Genomic DNA, 15726 nt, shown 5'->3' with positions numbered 1-15726 from the left:
CTTGTTTGTCATCGAAAAGAATCTTGGCCTTTAAGAAGATGTGCAGTCATTGAAAGTTCCCCCCTTGGAAAAAAACCCCTGCTCTCTCTCGGCGGTTGAGAATTCAATTGTTTTTTGTAAAGCCCTCATGTTTCCACTGGGAAGTTTACTCTTTTTTCTTCTACCCCTGTGTATTTTTTATTCTCAAACTTGAAGAATAAATCTTGGTCAATAATTTATGGTTTTATAGTTTTCCATGGTTTAGAATTGTAGATAGGGCATTAGAGTCTAGATTCTCGATATATCACCAGATGTTTACGTTCCCCACATCAAAGTAAAGGACTAAAAGAAATCTCTCTTTTATTTTCTGGAAATCTCTGAAACTTGCAAGGAAGCTCAAGGGTCTGTTATAACTTTGTTTTCTTAAAAGGGTCCTGTGTGCTGCATGACTACTTTAGATTAAATTTGATTTAAACCAAAACTGCATTACAATGGGTTTACGCTTTTTTCTGTCATTCTTATCTAGATTTTTATGTGGTAAATTTATGAAAGGATAAGATTAATAAGGCTGGCTGAAAGCACAGCCTTTGCTCCTGCCGTTTCTAAGACTGTTTGCCAAGTTTTGTTGTTCGCCCTTCATTTTTGAAGCGTTTTCTCCCTCCATGTATGTGAGTATGCTGAGTAGGAGTCTTAGTTAGCATAGTCTGTGTAGGTGGAGGTTTTTCCTGAGTCAGGAATTAAAGTATAAAAACTACAATGTTTAAAACTGAAGAGCTTCACAAATAGTGTTAACATATCATATATGTTTGAAAAGGCCTTTGATGCAGAGACATATCTGTACTTTGTTTTCTTTTGTTTAAAGTCTGAGGAATGTTTTTCCATAATAACAAGTTTTTTTTCTGTTGGAATTACAATCAAAGGATAGGTAGATCAATCGGGTGGGTGGGTGGGTAGGTGTTTTGGTATTTTTCCTCTTGGGCGCCAACAGCCCCATGGCATCACAGACATACATGTGTTGAGCCCAGCCCTCTGTTGCCTCACCTTGAACTCATCAGCAGTTGTGACCCTTCTGTGCATGAAAAACACGGCTTTACTATAGCTGTTTTTTAACAAAACTGTGTTGGCTTTTCACATTTTCACATTGAAGTGCACAAATGACTATCAAGAAGGAGGTGTTTCATATATTTGGCAGAAGAACCTGGTGATCCGTGTGTCAGAAATGAGATCTGGGCAAACTTGACTGACCAGAGTTGATCAGGCTTCCTAACGCACACAAACACCACTAGAATTCAATTGCTACAATACAGAATTAGATCTTCTTAAGCATTTTTCCAAAGGGGTTTCTGAAAGCAATTGAATCACTGTGTCTTTCATTTAATTTCAACTCGATTTTCCCAATTAAAATTAATCTTATTACCTACCTACTGTATATCATAATTGTTAAAAAAAAGCCATTTAGCACTTGCAGGTCCTAAACATTTTTGAGAGGTGGAGTTCTTTCAAGAAAGTCTTCGTCAGCTTTTTAGGGATTGAATCTCAGGTCAAATGTTCACAATTACAGAGAGTGAAGGTTTAAGTGGATGAGGTATCCCTGTTTAAAAAAAAAGAAAAACCTTGGATGTGTTTGTTAAGAAAGAGTGCTTAGAAAGCAGACAGAAATACTTTGCATGGCTTCTAAGGTGATTTAGGTAACCAGGGTGACACGATTTCCATTCCTCCTTTCATTTATAATTTACTTTCATCAGTGGGGGGCTGCACATTCATGTCTGCACAAAAAGAGACTGTTCGGTGCCTCAGCTGGCGAGGCTGTTGTGAGTTTCCCCTAGAAACTTCAGAAACCAGGACACTCGGAGCCCTCGGAGGCTTCTCACTACCAGCATTTCTGGGTTGTCTCTTTCTTTCTTGTTTTTGTTTAGGATTACGACCACTCTGGCAAGCCCTCCCCCAGATTTACGAGCCATTATGCACTCTACTGCAAGGCTGATTTGATACGGTTGTGCGGAGTGCCACCTTTCGGAGCCCTGCGTGCTAGGTTTGGGCCTTAAAGCGAAGAATGTGAACCAGGGCTCCTGTGGCCTTCAGTTTCAAACATTTCTGTTAGGAGAGGGAATGTGGCAGATATGTGCTGCTCAGTGATGGAAGCTCTGCTTTGAATTCAGCTGTATTGGTTTTCTAGGGTCCCATGTCAGAATGCACACCATACATCATTAATGCGTAGGATCAAAATTCTCTCTTTTATCCCCAGGATATTTGTTGTTAGCTGTTCGTCCCACCTGACTTAAATTTTCTGGCTTAGTGGTGATTGTTTTTTTAATAAATAAGGCATCTGCTCTTAACTGGGAATGAAAGATTCTGCCCCTCCCAAGAACGACTTAACTGAGTTTAGTTGAGTTGTGATAAGTGAGTTTTCAGTCTCTGTAGGTCAGCATGCCTTTTTATTAACTGTCTTCTTTGTGTAATGTAATCGTCTTAATAGATGCAGAATAGCGAGCAAATAGGTTTTAGCTGTTTAAAATAACTTAATTCTGAGAAGTTTATTCTTAAAGACCCACACAGCGGAGTTCAGCACTTTGGTTCCACTGCGGTCACTGTTCCCAGAGTTAGTAGTGTTCTGGTAGCGTGCCAGTCTTGGTTATTCCTAATCTAAGGAAGCTTGTTGCCAGAAAGGAGGCTGATACCCCTGGTTCATGGGAGAGCAGGTGTTACTGGCGGACTGGGAAGGAGCACAGAAGAGGGTTGGGAGTGTGCCATACCTGCTGGCTCGCTCGCAGGGAGCCGAGCCAGGCTGAGGGGAGACACCAGACAAAGGACCAAGACGCAGCTGTGCCAGGCACTCACATCCAGTGGGGGACCCACTCAGTGTGGGAATAGGAGGATGTCTTGGAAGAAGAGCCTAGTCCAGAAAAAAAGGGTACGAACAGAGTGCTTCGACATCTTTCTTTTCTTAAAGAATCAAAATGGCAAAGCGCATGTGTGTGAACAGAGTGGGGAGGAAAATAATGGTTTAACCTGTAACAGCCTTTTTTACCCCACCAAAAATAAATCAATAAAAAATAATGGATAGCTATCAAGGAACCAGACTCACTTAGTTATCTTTTCTCTCAAGGGTTTAATAACAAATAAATCTGGAGACAGAGGCAGGGTATTGAGCAGCCTGTCTGCAGTCCTGTTCAGGGAGTCTGAGGAACAGCCAGTTCTGTGAAAAACGCAAAGAAAATGGGAAAACATGCCAATGACACTTCGTCAAAACTGGAAAAATCCCTTCCTTGTAGGAAGGGTTCTGGGTGGACCCTACAATAAAATGTATTCCCTAATACGAGTCTCACCACATAGCATCTTTATAAAAATGACAGATTTGAAATGATTTTGAATTGTTTTCCTTGCTGTTTATGGTAAAAAAAAACTTTTGGCGCTGCACAGATCTGCAATATCCCTGTAAAGATAAGAGTGGGGCCAAGACATTTTCAGGAAGGGAATGAAGTATAATACGGGTGGACCTCTGCACCTTTCACTGCCTCTGTGGAGTCAGTGAGGGTGTGTGGATTGTGAGGATTATTGAATACAGGCTATGGAGTAAATCCCTGGCAAGACACTGGCCAGGCTAGGGTATGGATTTTATAATGAAATCAAATCTACAGAGATAAGATTATAAAATATAATAATGGAATTCTCTAATTGTTCCTCATCTGCTGTTCTAGAAAAATAATGTAAAATCCATCTATTGAGAAAACTGATATAAAAAGGTACTTCAGCCTGAAAATGTTTGTTTATTTATTTAAGGGTTATTGGCTAGTTTTCACTGAGGCTGCTATTACTTTAAGTCTGTGTGCGCATCAGTGGAGACGCACCAGTCTGTATGGCTCCCTATTGAACTGACTGGTGCAGCAGAAGAAAAAAACAGTAATCCTGTTGTTCCTCCTGCTATCCCAGGGGAGGGGGTGCCGAGAAATTGCTGGGCCTGTTTGTCCTCCCACTCTCTAACCTGTCACATGAGAAGTAAATTTAGTCTCTGAGTAAATAATAGTTCCCAGCCCCTTTAAACATGTTTCCTAACAAGAAGTGGTGATTTAGTGAGGTGATAAGCTGTTACTAATGGTAGGGTATAATAATTTCCATTTAAGTAGTTTGGTGATCCTGTCCTCCCTCTTTAGACCTGCTCTATTGCTGTTAGCACTTGGCACAGTGCTGCCAGAGGGGCTTTGTTGGCAGGCTTGTATTTAGCAATTTGGGAATATTTCTGTTTTATCGAGCGAGAGGCTTGGTGTGTTTTCGGCAGTGAGAGTGGAAATCAGGGATACTCTGTGTGTGACAAAGGGGGTGGAGTTGGGGGCTGGTTTCCCCTCAGTTAGGAACACAATCAGTTATCCAGAGTTTAATAAGAATAAGAAGTCAGTGGCTTGAAATTTTAAAGCCGCACGTGTTTGGTCAATATGTCATGTAATGGGCATTAAAAAGCTTCAGAAATCCTTCCTCTGTGCCAGACCTTGTGTCTGTCTCAGTTTATGTTCTGCCGACATTCTCAACGTACTGTGTTACTGTGTAGTACATCGCTTAACTGCTGTTTCGGCATCATATGGGTTTGCTGTACAACATATGAAGCTGTAGACATGGCCAGTTAAGAGTTGCAAGGGGTTTTGATGAAGTAGTGGGTGGCAGTGGTCAGGATGAGTGTCAGAACAGCCTCAGCTGTTATGGAAGAGTGATTCAGTAAAAAAGCTGTGGGGTGATGTTTTCAGATAGATTTTACCTGTAACCAACTTTTATGATCAAAAATGGAGAGGTAGCAGAATGCCTCACACAACAAAGGCATATGTTTAATCTTGCTGTTATGCCACTCAGCACAAACAAGCAAGTTGCGTACCAAGTTGTATTAATATTTTAAGTTTTCCTATATTCTGACAAATGTCCAAAATCAACACACCATAAAGTCAGGTGGTGTTACTGAAATGCAGATTTAAATTATTGAAACTCACTGGTCAACAATGGTAAGTTTAGCTTAGCTGCTTCCCAAAGAAGTCCCACTTGTTGTAGCCATAAATTGTAGCGCCTGGCCTATCCTGGCTCTGTTGGGGAAACCGGACTAGAGCAGCTGTAGGAAACCAGTGCTGCAGTAGAATTCTTATCTATTCCCCCTTGGCCAGGCACTTTACAATGAAGACTTCATTAGGGAAGCTACAGTTTCGCTCCGTCCCTGGGCTTTTTTACTTTATGTGCTGTAGATGATTAGTGTTTTTTTTTTTCAGTCTGACATTCTGAAGACCCTCACTTCTTCTTTTTGCACTCGTACTGCATTAAGGACAGAAAAGAGCTGATCAGTCAGGCTGTGCTGTGCAGAGTGTGGCTCGTGGCTGCCTGATCGATATCCTGGTGTAACAGTAGAGTCAGACACGTCTGGCTCCGATTTCTGGACACCTGCCTCAGAAGGAACAAGCAGCTGCTTACTGTATGTAGCTCTTCAGCACTTGTTTTAAAAGAGAGAGAGAGAGACTGCTGGCACCATCTGTACACGTCCTTTGTATTCTCCTCTTCATCTTTACACATAGACCGAAGTTCACGTGCTCTGTTTTTGAATGAGTAGGGAACTGCAGATTGGGCTCCTACAGTACTCACACTCTCTTTAGAGCGGAAGAGGTGGTTTATTAAATGTTTTCTTCAGTTAGTCTTACTGCCTGGACTGGCTTTGTTGCTCATTTTGAAGCCTGTCATGTTGGGAGCAGAGTTTCCTCGTTCAGAAAGGGGGGGTGCTACAGGTTTCCCCCGGTAAACTCTGATGGTGGTTTTCTTGTACATGCCAGTGAAAGTGCCAGCACTTTTGTTTCGTAGTTGCAGTCTCTTAGCGCCTACAGAGCTTAAGTGACATTCATTATTGATGGTGGGGTTTAAAGTGTTGCAGTAAGGGGTCGTGGTTACTTGACACTGGGCATTAGGCATTCAATTAAAGCACTTCGCTTTGTAAATGCACTAGACAGTGAGGAAAGTGAAATTCATTCAGCTAAATATAACTGGAAACTAAAGGTAACTAAAACATTATTAAGCTGCATTCGCCGTCTTTGAAAAGAGGCATTAGGCTTTGGAGTTGATGCTAGGGTTTTGTAGGCACTACAGAAACACCTAATTGCAGCAATATCACTGCGTATTGCTTTTGTCTCTCCTTGTGTGTTGTGAAAGAACTCCGGGTGCCGCGTTTCTGAAAAGGAGGCAGAGAGAGACAGCTGCTTGTCTGCTCATTCAGTGCCTCAGTTCCATTAGCCTGCTGTGTTTTTTTTTATTATTATTATCCTCATCATTGTCACGATCTTCATTTGTCAAATGTTTAATTTGCGCATGCATATGTGCACGCAGGAGACCCTGGTGGCCACCGGATGTCGGTGTGGAACGCCACTTAAGATGACCGATTCCGGTAATTCCGCTGAGTAGGATAGCCGGTGCTGTTCTGACATGGCTGCGAGCGAGATAGCTACAGCCGCCACCGTCTGGATGAACACGTTGTTTCTCCCGCTCGCAGAACTCGAGTGCCGGTACTGCGCATCTTGGGACCCAGGGTCGTTGCCCTCGGCGGCAAATTAAATCTGCACAGACCTTTTCTTCCTCTCTTCCCGCCCCCCCCAAAATAAATAGGGGAAGGTGTCTTTTGAAGCTGGCCCAGTACACATAAAATGTACCGCGAATGAGAAGCCTGAGATTTGATCGAACACTTGCTAGTAGTGTGGTTACCTAATGGAGCAGCATTTTCAAGCCTGCTTCAGGGTTGGAGCGAACCCTTGTGGTGAAAAAGCGGAAGTGACCACTGTGAGATAACTGTGCTGCTAATTGTGTGGTCCTCCAAACACACTTCAGTGAATCTTTGCTATGGCCCTTTAGGTATGTTGGTTGAATTCGTTGAGAGCTTCTTAATGCTTTGTTACACAGGAAAAGTTGTGAATATTTGACTTGTTGAAGTCACCGTGAAGAGTGGTGTGGTTATAAAATAATGCTAGTTACTTGAAGAGTTCAACCGGACCTCCTGAAATGCCAAATATGAAGAGATAGACGGACAGTTTACTAAAAAATAAATCCAAGAAAAATAAGGTTCCATCAGTTAATTTTTGAACTTGCAGGTCTGACACCAAATTTGTTTGTACTGTCTTTTTCAACATTGAAAGAAATCGCTTGGTTCTCCATGCCCAGCTATGTACTGTATAAATAACAGTTGTTAAAGTGAACGTATGTAACCCTCATCACCTCATGGTCATTTTCAGCTAAGTGTCATCTAACTCAGTTGTTGGCTCCTCAATTATTGTCATCTGCTGAAATTTCTTTGGAGATTAAGAAATAAATAGGAAAAAATATAGTGTTTCAGTTTTCATACAGTAGATATTTCTGTTGAACGGACATATTCTCGATTAATGGGATGTGTTCTCACGAGCCAAAAAAAACGCCCGTTGAGTCCCGAACGCGTTAACAGAGCAGCAGGAAATAGCCTGCGATGATTCCTCTGGTTTGAGGAGAAGGCTCCGCCGAAGAGAGCAGAGAGCTGGGTTTGTTCGGCTCGCCCCTCCTGGAAGAGCTTCTGAGCGCCTCTGTGTCCGTTGCAGCCCTCCTGTCGTCGTGGTGCGAGGAACTGGGGCGTCTCCTGCTCCTCCGTCACCAGAAGAACCGCCAGAACGAGCCTTCGGGGAAACTACCCATGCAGCCCCCCATGAGCTCCATGAAGCCCCCACTTCCACATGGGTGAGTGCCCAGACCAACCTCCTCCTCAGAACCTTCCGCTCTGTCATATCTCTACAGTCTTGTGCGGCAGGAACGAAAGAACGGTCTCGCCGTGGGTCTTGGACATTACTGTGCTCACGCCTCAGATGGGGTTCTGCCGAGCTGCGTGCATACATTTACGTTTTCATGTTAATTAGAAGACCAAGCTGGCTATTTGTTTGCAGCCACTTTTGTAGTGCATTTTTGTACTTCAAGCTGTAAATCTGTCCTCCCTTTGAGCGCAAATAATTGCCTTCTGCTCACAAAGGGCAAATGCACTGCAATGAAAAACCCAGCCCTATAAAGGACAGCAAGACTGGAAAAAGAAAGCAGAGAACCGTTTCTGCTGTTTGGACCAGACAATGCTTTCCTGTGTTGTAAAAGGCACTTGAGGGGAAATTCACACAGGAGTTGTTTTGCAGAACACTCTGTGCTAGGCAAAACACACTCTTCCCAGAATTAAACCCTGATAAGTAGCCAGAGGCTGGTTTGTGAAGGAAGGCTCGAACATCACAAGAGCTCAGGCAGTAAACAAAAAGTTTGTTCTGAGAATGACAGAACCAGCCTCCCAAAAAGTATCATTAAAAGTTCTGTATTAAGATGTCTGACCAGCTCTTTTATTTATCATCACTGCGCCTTTATTAGTGTGCGCATGTCAGTGAGGGGTCACAATTTCAGAACTGTAACATTTTGTGCTGTTAATATGATCGCTCCCTGTTTGCTAATGCATTTAGGTCATGTAATATTTTAATTGCTGTCACTGCCTCTGTTAATTGTAGTTTTGTGCATAAAAAAAGATCTACAGGAAAAGTACTTGATCTCTGTAACATCGATTTGATGGTAATTTAGGTCTTGCCGTTATTCATGTTGCTCTGTGCCTGTGCCCTTTTAAAGACTAGTGTTCTTTGCCATTCCGGTTTCTGCACTTCTCTGTTCTTACAAATAAAACTCCGTCAAAATCTATTTCTTTTTTAATTACGCAGCGATGGGTCCTTTCCTTACGACTCAGTTCCCTGGCAACAAAATACCAACCAGCCCCCTGGGTCTTTGTCTGTGGTAACTACAGTTTGGGGTGTTACAAACACGTCACAGAGCCAGGTGAGACTGGAAAACACATACAATCCTGTGTGTTTGACTCTTGATTGAAACCTTCCCTTATGAGTTATTGTATCCTGTCCCACCACCTGTTACACACTACACAATGAAATCTTGATTCCTTAATGTCCCCTTTTAGGAACTTTGTTTTTGTGGGAGCATATAAGGAGAGAAAAAGTGTAACATTGTGGAGATCGTTTCATCCTCTGTTTCTGCTTGGAAGGCTCAAGTGTTCTCGCTTAACTGTGTCAAATTAACCAATCCAAACTCTTTTGGATTTGAAATAGGTGCTGGGCAACCCCATGGCGAACGCCAACAATCCCATGAATCCTGGTGGAAACCCCATGGCTTCTGGCATGACTGGAAATAGCCCTGGTATCAGCTCTCCTCAGTTCCCTGGCCAGCAGCAGCAGTTCCCTGCCAAAGGGAGCTCCAGTCAGCCATACATGCAGCAGGGCATGTATGGACGACCCAGCTATCCCGGAGGGGGAGGGTTTGGGGGCAGGTAAGTGTCTGATTGATCAGCCTGAAATAGGGTGTCCCCAGAATACCACACGTACAGAGCACGCCAAACTCAGGGCAAGGAACACAGTCAAAAGCACACTGTTTTCCAGTCGCAGTGGGTGGTTAATTGAGCGTGACATTTGTTAATACCAAGCTTAGAATAAAAGTTATCATATCTGAAGGAAGAGCATCCTTTGAAGTGCTCTGTAAACCGACGCCACCAAATTCCTCTTTCTTCATGTAAATATTCAGAAAGAAACAAATTGCACCAAGTGAAAGGGTTTAAGACTCCAAGCAAACCCCTAATCAGTTGTTTAATACAACGGCCCATGTTCTTTGACCAGTCAGAGAGCCATCATATTGTCAGGTTGCCTTTGCTCACGTTGATACGGGTTTGCTTCAGGAATGGCCGCAGAGCCTCTTTCTCCCGTGTCAGTCTTGTTGCTGTTGTCTTCCTCGCAGCTACCCAGGAGGTCCCAATGCCCCCGCTGGTATGGGCATCCCCCCTCACACCCGGCCTCCCGCGGACTTCACTCAGCCCGCCGCTGCAGCCGCCGCCGCTGCTGTCGCGGCCGCCGCTGCCACGGCAACCGCTACCGCCACCGCCACTGTGGCAGCGCTGCAGGAAACACAAAACAAGGACATGAACCAGTACGGGCCGGTAAGGCAACGGCTTCGCACGCTAAAGCCACATGCAGGGCTCCGTTAAAACTCTGGTAGCACATCCGAATGGCAATTATCCATTCAACGGCAGAAGAATGCCTGACGCCCTTCTGGGGTAGTTTTACAGCAGCTGTTTGCCCCCTTTCCTGATTGGCATGCTGGCCTGCTGTGTTATGACCACAAGCTGGCCGCTTAATATGAGCTCGGCTGGTTTGAAGTGGTACATCGCAATTACAAGAGCAGTACATACACTTGGACTATAAAACCCTGACTGGGGATGAGTGTAACTCCTCAGACATGCAGAAACCCCAGAATAATGTACACTTTCTAGAAAATTAAGTAGATAAGGTCTGAATTGCATTCTTTGTCTTAATTGAGTAAATCGGCTGTAGTGCCCGAGTTGCTGAGCAACACTTAAAACTAAACTCCAAACATAAGAGCCGTAAACACTGCTATAAGATCAATGCTATAAGATCAAATAGCTTGGATGATATCAGTCTAACTACTGCCTATTTCAGAGTTCTGACAAAGTATGTCTTGATGTTTTGCCAATCACTTCATTCAAAACTCATGTTGGCAATTTTAGAGAGAATCTGTAATAAACATTTGACTTTATCTTTCCTTAGTGAAAATACATTAACACCTCTTGTACACATACAAAAGCCTATGAAAATGCATCATCAGATCTGACAGCTGTTATCATCACAGCTCTTTCCTCCTGTAGGATTCTGCTACATGGCCATTAGAGTATCTAAAAAGGTGATCCATTAAATAAGCAGCACTTTGTCTGGAATCAAAACTCATTGAGCAGAGAAAACAAGGTTCCAGTTGTGACACTCCATGTTCTCAGCTCTAACTCAGCCTCCTTTTCTCTTCCAGATGTGTTCCTCTTTCCAGATGGGACCAACCCAGGCCTATAATAACCAGTTCATGAACCAGCCTGGGCCCCGGGGTCCCCCTTCCATGCCAGGCAACATGAACCCTGCCAACATGGCCACAGGCATGAACGCTTCCAACATGAGTGGGCCTCCCATGGGCATGAACCAGCCCCGACCCCCGGGGATGAGCCCCTTTGGGGGTCATAACCAGAGGATGCCCCAGCAGGCCTACCCAGGCCCCAGGCCTCAGTCCATGCCTATGCCAGGGATGAAAAGGCCTTATCCTGGAGAGGTGAGAAGACAGGGCGCGCACACAGCTAAATTCTCTTTCTCAGAGTCTTTATGCAGTCCCGTGAAATGTCACCTGATCAATTTCTTCTTTTTCCATTTGTTTGGGTAGCCAACATATGGAAGCCAGCAGTATGGACCAAACAACCAGTTTCCTAACCAGCAAGGACAATACCCCACCCCCAACCCTCCCAGGCCACTGCCATCCCCCAACTACCCTGGCCAGCGAATGCAGGGTCAGCAGAGCGCAGGGCAGTACCCCCCGCCCAATGTGGGCATGGGCCAGTATTACAAGGTGAGCTCCGGTGACCCAACACGCTCTTCACAGACGTGTGCCGCACTTCCTGTTAAAACAGATTCATTGAGGTTTTCGAATCTAAAGGATTAAGCGAGTTGCTCCTCTTGGATTGGCACAACCATGGTTTATATAATTGCTTAAATTTAACAATGTGCAAACATTTGATCCTTTTTCACCGGATTAAGTCATACAACTACCTTGTGTAAACCAGCTATCAGGCTCCAATTTGTAATAGACCCAGCAAATACAGAGGACTTACTTCAGATAAAATACCAGTAAATACAATATTAAGCCAAGAAGCTGTTGAGGGCAGTTTCCATGCAGAAATTGTATTTATTGTTTTTTTATCTCCATTGTTTCAGCAAGAGCCATTCAATGGTCAGAATAACAACTTCTCTGGAAGTGGATATACATACAGTCAAGGCAGTCTGAATGGGGTACGTCTGATGTCTAGTTTTTTGGTATGGTAAAATTTGGCATTGTTCTGGAAGTGGGGTTATAGAAGGCTAAAATGCAGTTTGCATGCTTACATAATCATCTAATAATGCTTTATATAGCAACAGCTACTTGGCATAATGCAATATTACTTAAGGATAGAAAATCACAGCTTAATGCTCTGATATTCTTAAAATACTTTTTTTTTTCTTCTTCAAGAACTGAGAATTTAATTTTTTTTGTAGCCTCCGAGGCCTGTAGGAAACTACCCCCACTCGCCTGTACCAGGAAACCCGACACCTCCCATGACCCCAGGAAGCAGTATGCCGCCATATTTGTCGCCGAATCAGGACGTCAAGCCACCCTTCCCACCAGAAATTAAACCAAATATCACCGCTCTCCCTCCTCCTCCAAGTGAGTCCCATTGTGTTCATATGCAGCCATGACATGATGCTGTTTTATTACCTGGAAAAGTTGAAGTTGTCATTTTGTTGAAAGAAATTGTCTGCGTAACGCAAAGAACAAATTGTGTTTGAAAACCTGAAGAGAAAGACGTCCAAATAAGTTTCCACAATTGAGCTGTGCCCTTACAGAAAAGGTTTAGTTCACCTTGAGAGCTGGCACTTTCAAGTTACAGTTTTTAAAACTTTAGTCTTGGAACATACAGCTTCAAAGCTGCAGATATGTAGTGTAGACAAGGTTAGTAGGCAGGGTGTGAGGGTTTTTGTTGATGGTCTCTTTAAACCTGATGAAAAAAGAAAAGTAAACAACTCAAGCAGGTACCAGTAGCAAAGGCACGGGCAGTGTTATTCCCTGAACTCCCGTTGCAGCCCACACCATGTGTAAGTTTTTTTTGTTGTTGTTTTGTGTAAGAGCGAAAATTAAAATCCGCACTGTTATCGCACTGCAGATGCAAAAGGGAAAGTTCACGCTTTCTCTCCCTCTTCGATCCCAGCCAACCCCAACGACGAGCTCCGGCTGACGTTCCCTGTGAGGGACGGTGTGGTATTGGAGCCCTTCCGGCTGGAGCACAACCTGGCGGTCAGCAACCACGTCTTCCACCTGCGGCCGTCTGTCCACCAGACTCTGATGTGGAGGTGGGCAGGCTCACAGCACGGCCAACAGCCTTTATTCTCTATCTATAAAATGCAGCAAGTGCTTCTCAGAAGTGCAAAAAGACTTTTACATGTGCAGAACAAAAACCAGCACTGAAATTGAAAATGTCAGGCATTAAACTTATTAGCTGAAGAAATGTGGAACTGATCAGAAAATTAATGTCCTCTCCCTATTGTTATTAATCTTTTTTTTTTGCTGATGCTTCTATCTGAAGCAGCTTTAATTTATATGGATTTTAACAGCCGGGTAATTTACTAAGCCTCAGTTTTTGATTGCTTCAGTTTACTGAAGCAATCTAGGGAAGCACCCTGCTCAAGGGCACAAGAGTGGGGCCTCACCCAGCATTTCAACCAGCGATGCTCCAGTTACGAATCCAGAGCCCTGACCACTGTTGCACTCAATAGATATGAACTGGGTTGATCAAAATCAGAATCCCTTTCCCCGCATCTCCTCATGTAGCTAAGATTGTATTTCTGATATTTTTTAAATTCTTTGTGCTGTGTGAGTTCAATATCTCTGTTTTGTCATTTGTGTCACAGGTCAGACCTGGAGCTCCAGTTTAAGTGTTATCATCACGAAGACCGGCAGATGAACACAAACTGGCCAGCGTCGGTGCAAGTCAGCGTAAACGCCACGCCACTCACTATTGAGCGGGGTGACAACAAGACTTCCCATAAACCCCTTCACCTCAAGCACGTGTGTCAGCCGGGAAGAAACACGATTCAGATCACTGTCACGGCCTGCTGCTGTGTAAGTACAAGAGGTGGAATGTTATACCGGGAGGATTCTTGTAATAATGTAATAATATGTAATGATCCAAAGTCATATCTGTGTAACTTTTTTCTGTGCAGAACTGACATTGATATATGTTAGGAGCTCAACAGCAGCTGGCAAAGGCCTGCATTACATACATGGAGCATAACATTCAGATAACAGCTTTAAGATATTTAAGATTAAAGGTAGATCTGAATCGCTTAGAAGTGTAAACGACGCGGGGAAACTTTTTGGGTCAGTGGTCTCCTGTGTGCTGGTTGACAGCCTTGGCACTAATCGGATGTTTGTCTCCATTTTCCGTCTCGCCCGCAGTCGCACCTGTTTGTGCTGCAGCTGGTTCACCGGCCCTCCGTCCGCTCTGTCCTCCAAGGCCTGCTGAAGAAGCGCCTGCTGCCCGCCGAGCACTGCATCACGAAAAGTAAGCTGCCTCTCTCCCGCCCAGGCCGTGCAGCGCCAGAACCGCTGCTTTCCGCGCTCCGCAACTGCCCGTGTTTCGAAATCCAGAGCCCTGACCACGGTTCCACTCAGCTGATATGAATTAGGTTAATCAAAATCAGGATCCTTTCCACGCATCTCCTCATGTATTGTATTTCTGATATTTTTAATGCTCTTTGTGCCGTTCAGTTCGGTGTCTTTTGGGTTGGTCATTTGTGTCGCAGGTCAGAGCTCCAGTTTAAGCGTTACCATCATGAAGACAGGCAGCTGAACATGGGCACCCTGCCCATGCACTCTGCGAAATCACTAACATGGCTTCTTCCACCTCTTTTCCTTCCCTCCTGCAGTAAAGAGGAACTTCAGCAGCGTAGCGGCATCCTCGGGCAACGCCACACTAAACGGGGAAGACGGAGTGGAGCAGACGGCCATCAAAGTGTCTCTAAAGTGTCCCATCACCTTCCGGCGGATCCAGCTTCCAGCAAGAGGCCACGACTGTAAACACGTACAGGCAAGTGAAGAACTTTGGACAGATGTATGATGAAGCTGGAGTTACTATCAACAGAATGATAACTTGAGACAGTTGAGCGTTTCCTTTTTGCTTGCTAATTCATGTATTGTAAAACTCCAAACTTTTTCTTAACAGTGTTTTGATTTGGAGTCCTACTTGCAGTTGAATTGTGAACGAGGGACATGGAGGTGTCCTGTATGCAAGTAAGAAAAAAAAATACTTTACTAAATTACAGGAGATCATAAAGTGTCAACAATTAATTATTACGCAGAAAACATAGGTCTTTATTATTTTGTTTGAATGAGTAAATGTGTTGGAACTGTAGGCCTTTATTTTAATCCATGAGTCACAAACCACAAGCAAGATTTTATTAAATATCATAGAGGAAAAGATAAATGAAATCCCCAATTTAGCACATTTTCAAAAATAAGTCTTGTTTAGCAGCACTTGGAAATTTCATTGCGTTGTGTGATAAGAGACTCACTGAAGGCCTGAGGGATTTTGGCTGGGAGAAACAGGCAGAAGAACAAATCATGTTCAAATCATGTTGTTTTCTCCCTAGTAAAACTGCACTACTAGAGGGCCTGGAGGTCGACCAGTATATGTGGGGCATCCTGAATGCCATACAGAAGTAAGTTTTCGTGTTTTCACAAACGTGTACTTTTCACAAGCGCTTAGCTCATACTCTGTTGTCTTCTCCCCTAACTCTACCTAAAATATTAGTATAGTATGTTTTCACTCACAAGGAAGGCAGAGAAGTAGTGTGTATAGAGAATATTCTTGCATTTTTTCTTAACATCCTAACCACGCACTTTGCAAAAATGCTAGATTGATCATGATAAATGATTAAAACTAGTCTTAAAGCCTGTCTTTCATCATCCTCACGAAGGTCGTGTTCTTAGTGATAGTCTTTTCCCTTTATTCTACCTTTTGTTAATGCAGCATCGGCTGTAAGTTCATAGTTTACATTTTAAAACATACCAGAGCCTGCAGAGAATGTCACTATGCGCTCTGGGTCAATTGCT

The 15726-nt window shown here is 43.8% G+C and overlaps 1 protein-coding gene across 13 annotated transcripts in view; it reads left to right on the top strand.

The window, feature by feature from the left end:
• Positions 1 to 15726, top strand: part of zmiz1a (zinc finger, MIZ-type containing 1a) — a 157890-nt gene that overhangs the window by 135133 nt on the left and 7031 nt on the right. For 8 of the 13 annotated variants that reach the window (XM_088915930.1, XM_088915931.1, XM_088915937.1 and 5 more), the window contains 14 exons: positions 7554 to 7689; positions 8691 to 8805; positions 9090 to 9307; positions 9769 to 9967; positions 10849 to 11139; positions 11248 to 11430; positions 11796 to 11870; positions 12114 to 12282; positions 12779 to 12965; positions 13524 to 13734; positions 14071 to 14176; positions 14541 to 14701; positions 14837 to 14904; positions 15264 to 15332. In XM_088915930.1, the coding sequence (XP_088772056.1) occupies positions 7554 to 7689; positions 8691 to 8805; positions 9090 to 9307; positions 9769 to 9967; positions 10849 to 11139; positions 11248 to 11430; positions 11796 to 11870; positions 12114 to 12282; positions 12779 to 12965; positions 13524 to 13734; positions 14071 to 14176; positions 14541 to 14701; positions 14837 to 14904; positions 15264 to 15332 (2188 nt within the window). The remainder of the gene's footprint in view (positions 1 to 7553; positions 7690 to 8690; positions 8806 to 9089; positions 9308 to 9768; positions 9968 to 10848; positions 11140 to 11247; positions 11431 to 11795; positions 11871 to 12113; positions 12283 to 12778; positions 12966 to 13523; positions 13735 to 14070; positions 14177 to 14540; positions 14702 to 14836; positions 14905 to 15263; positions 15333 to 15726) is intronic. The other 5 variants (XM_088915939.1, XM_088915934.1, XM_088915932.1 and 2 more) reach the window with 2 other exon arrangements.

Source organism: Atractosteus spatula, chromosome 5, assembly GCF_055471065.1.
Source record: "Atractosteus spatula isolate fAtrSpa1 chromosome 5, fAtrSpa1.hap1, whole genome shotgun sequence".
Taxonomy (NCBI): Eukaryota; Metazoa; Chordata; class Actinopteri; order Semionotiformes; family Lepisosteidae; genus Atractosteus; species Atractosteus spatula.
This window is presented reverse-complemented; position numbering and strand designations above follow the sequence as displayed.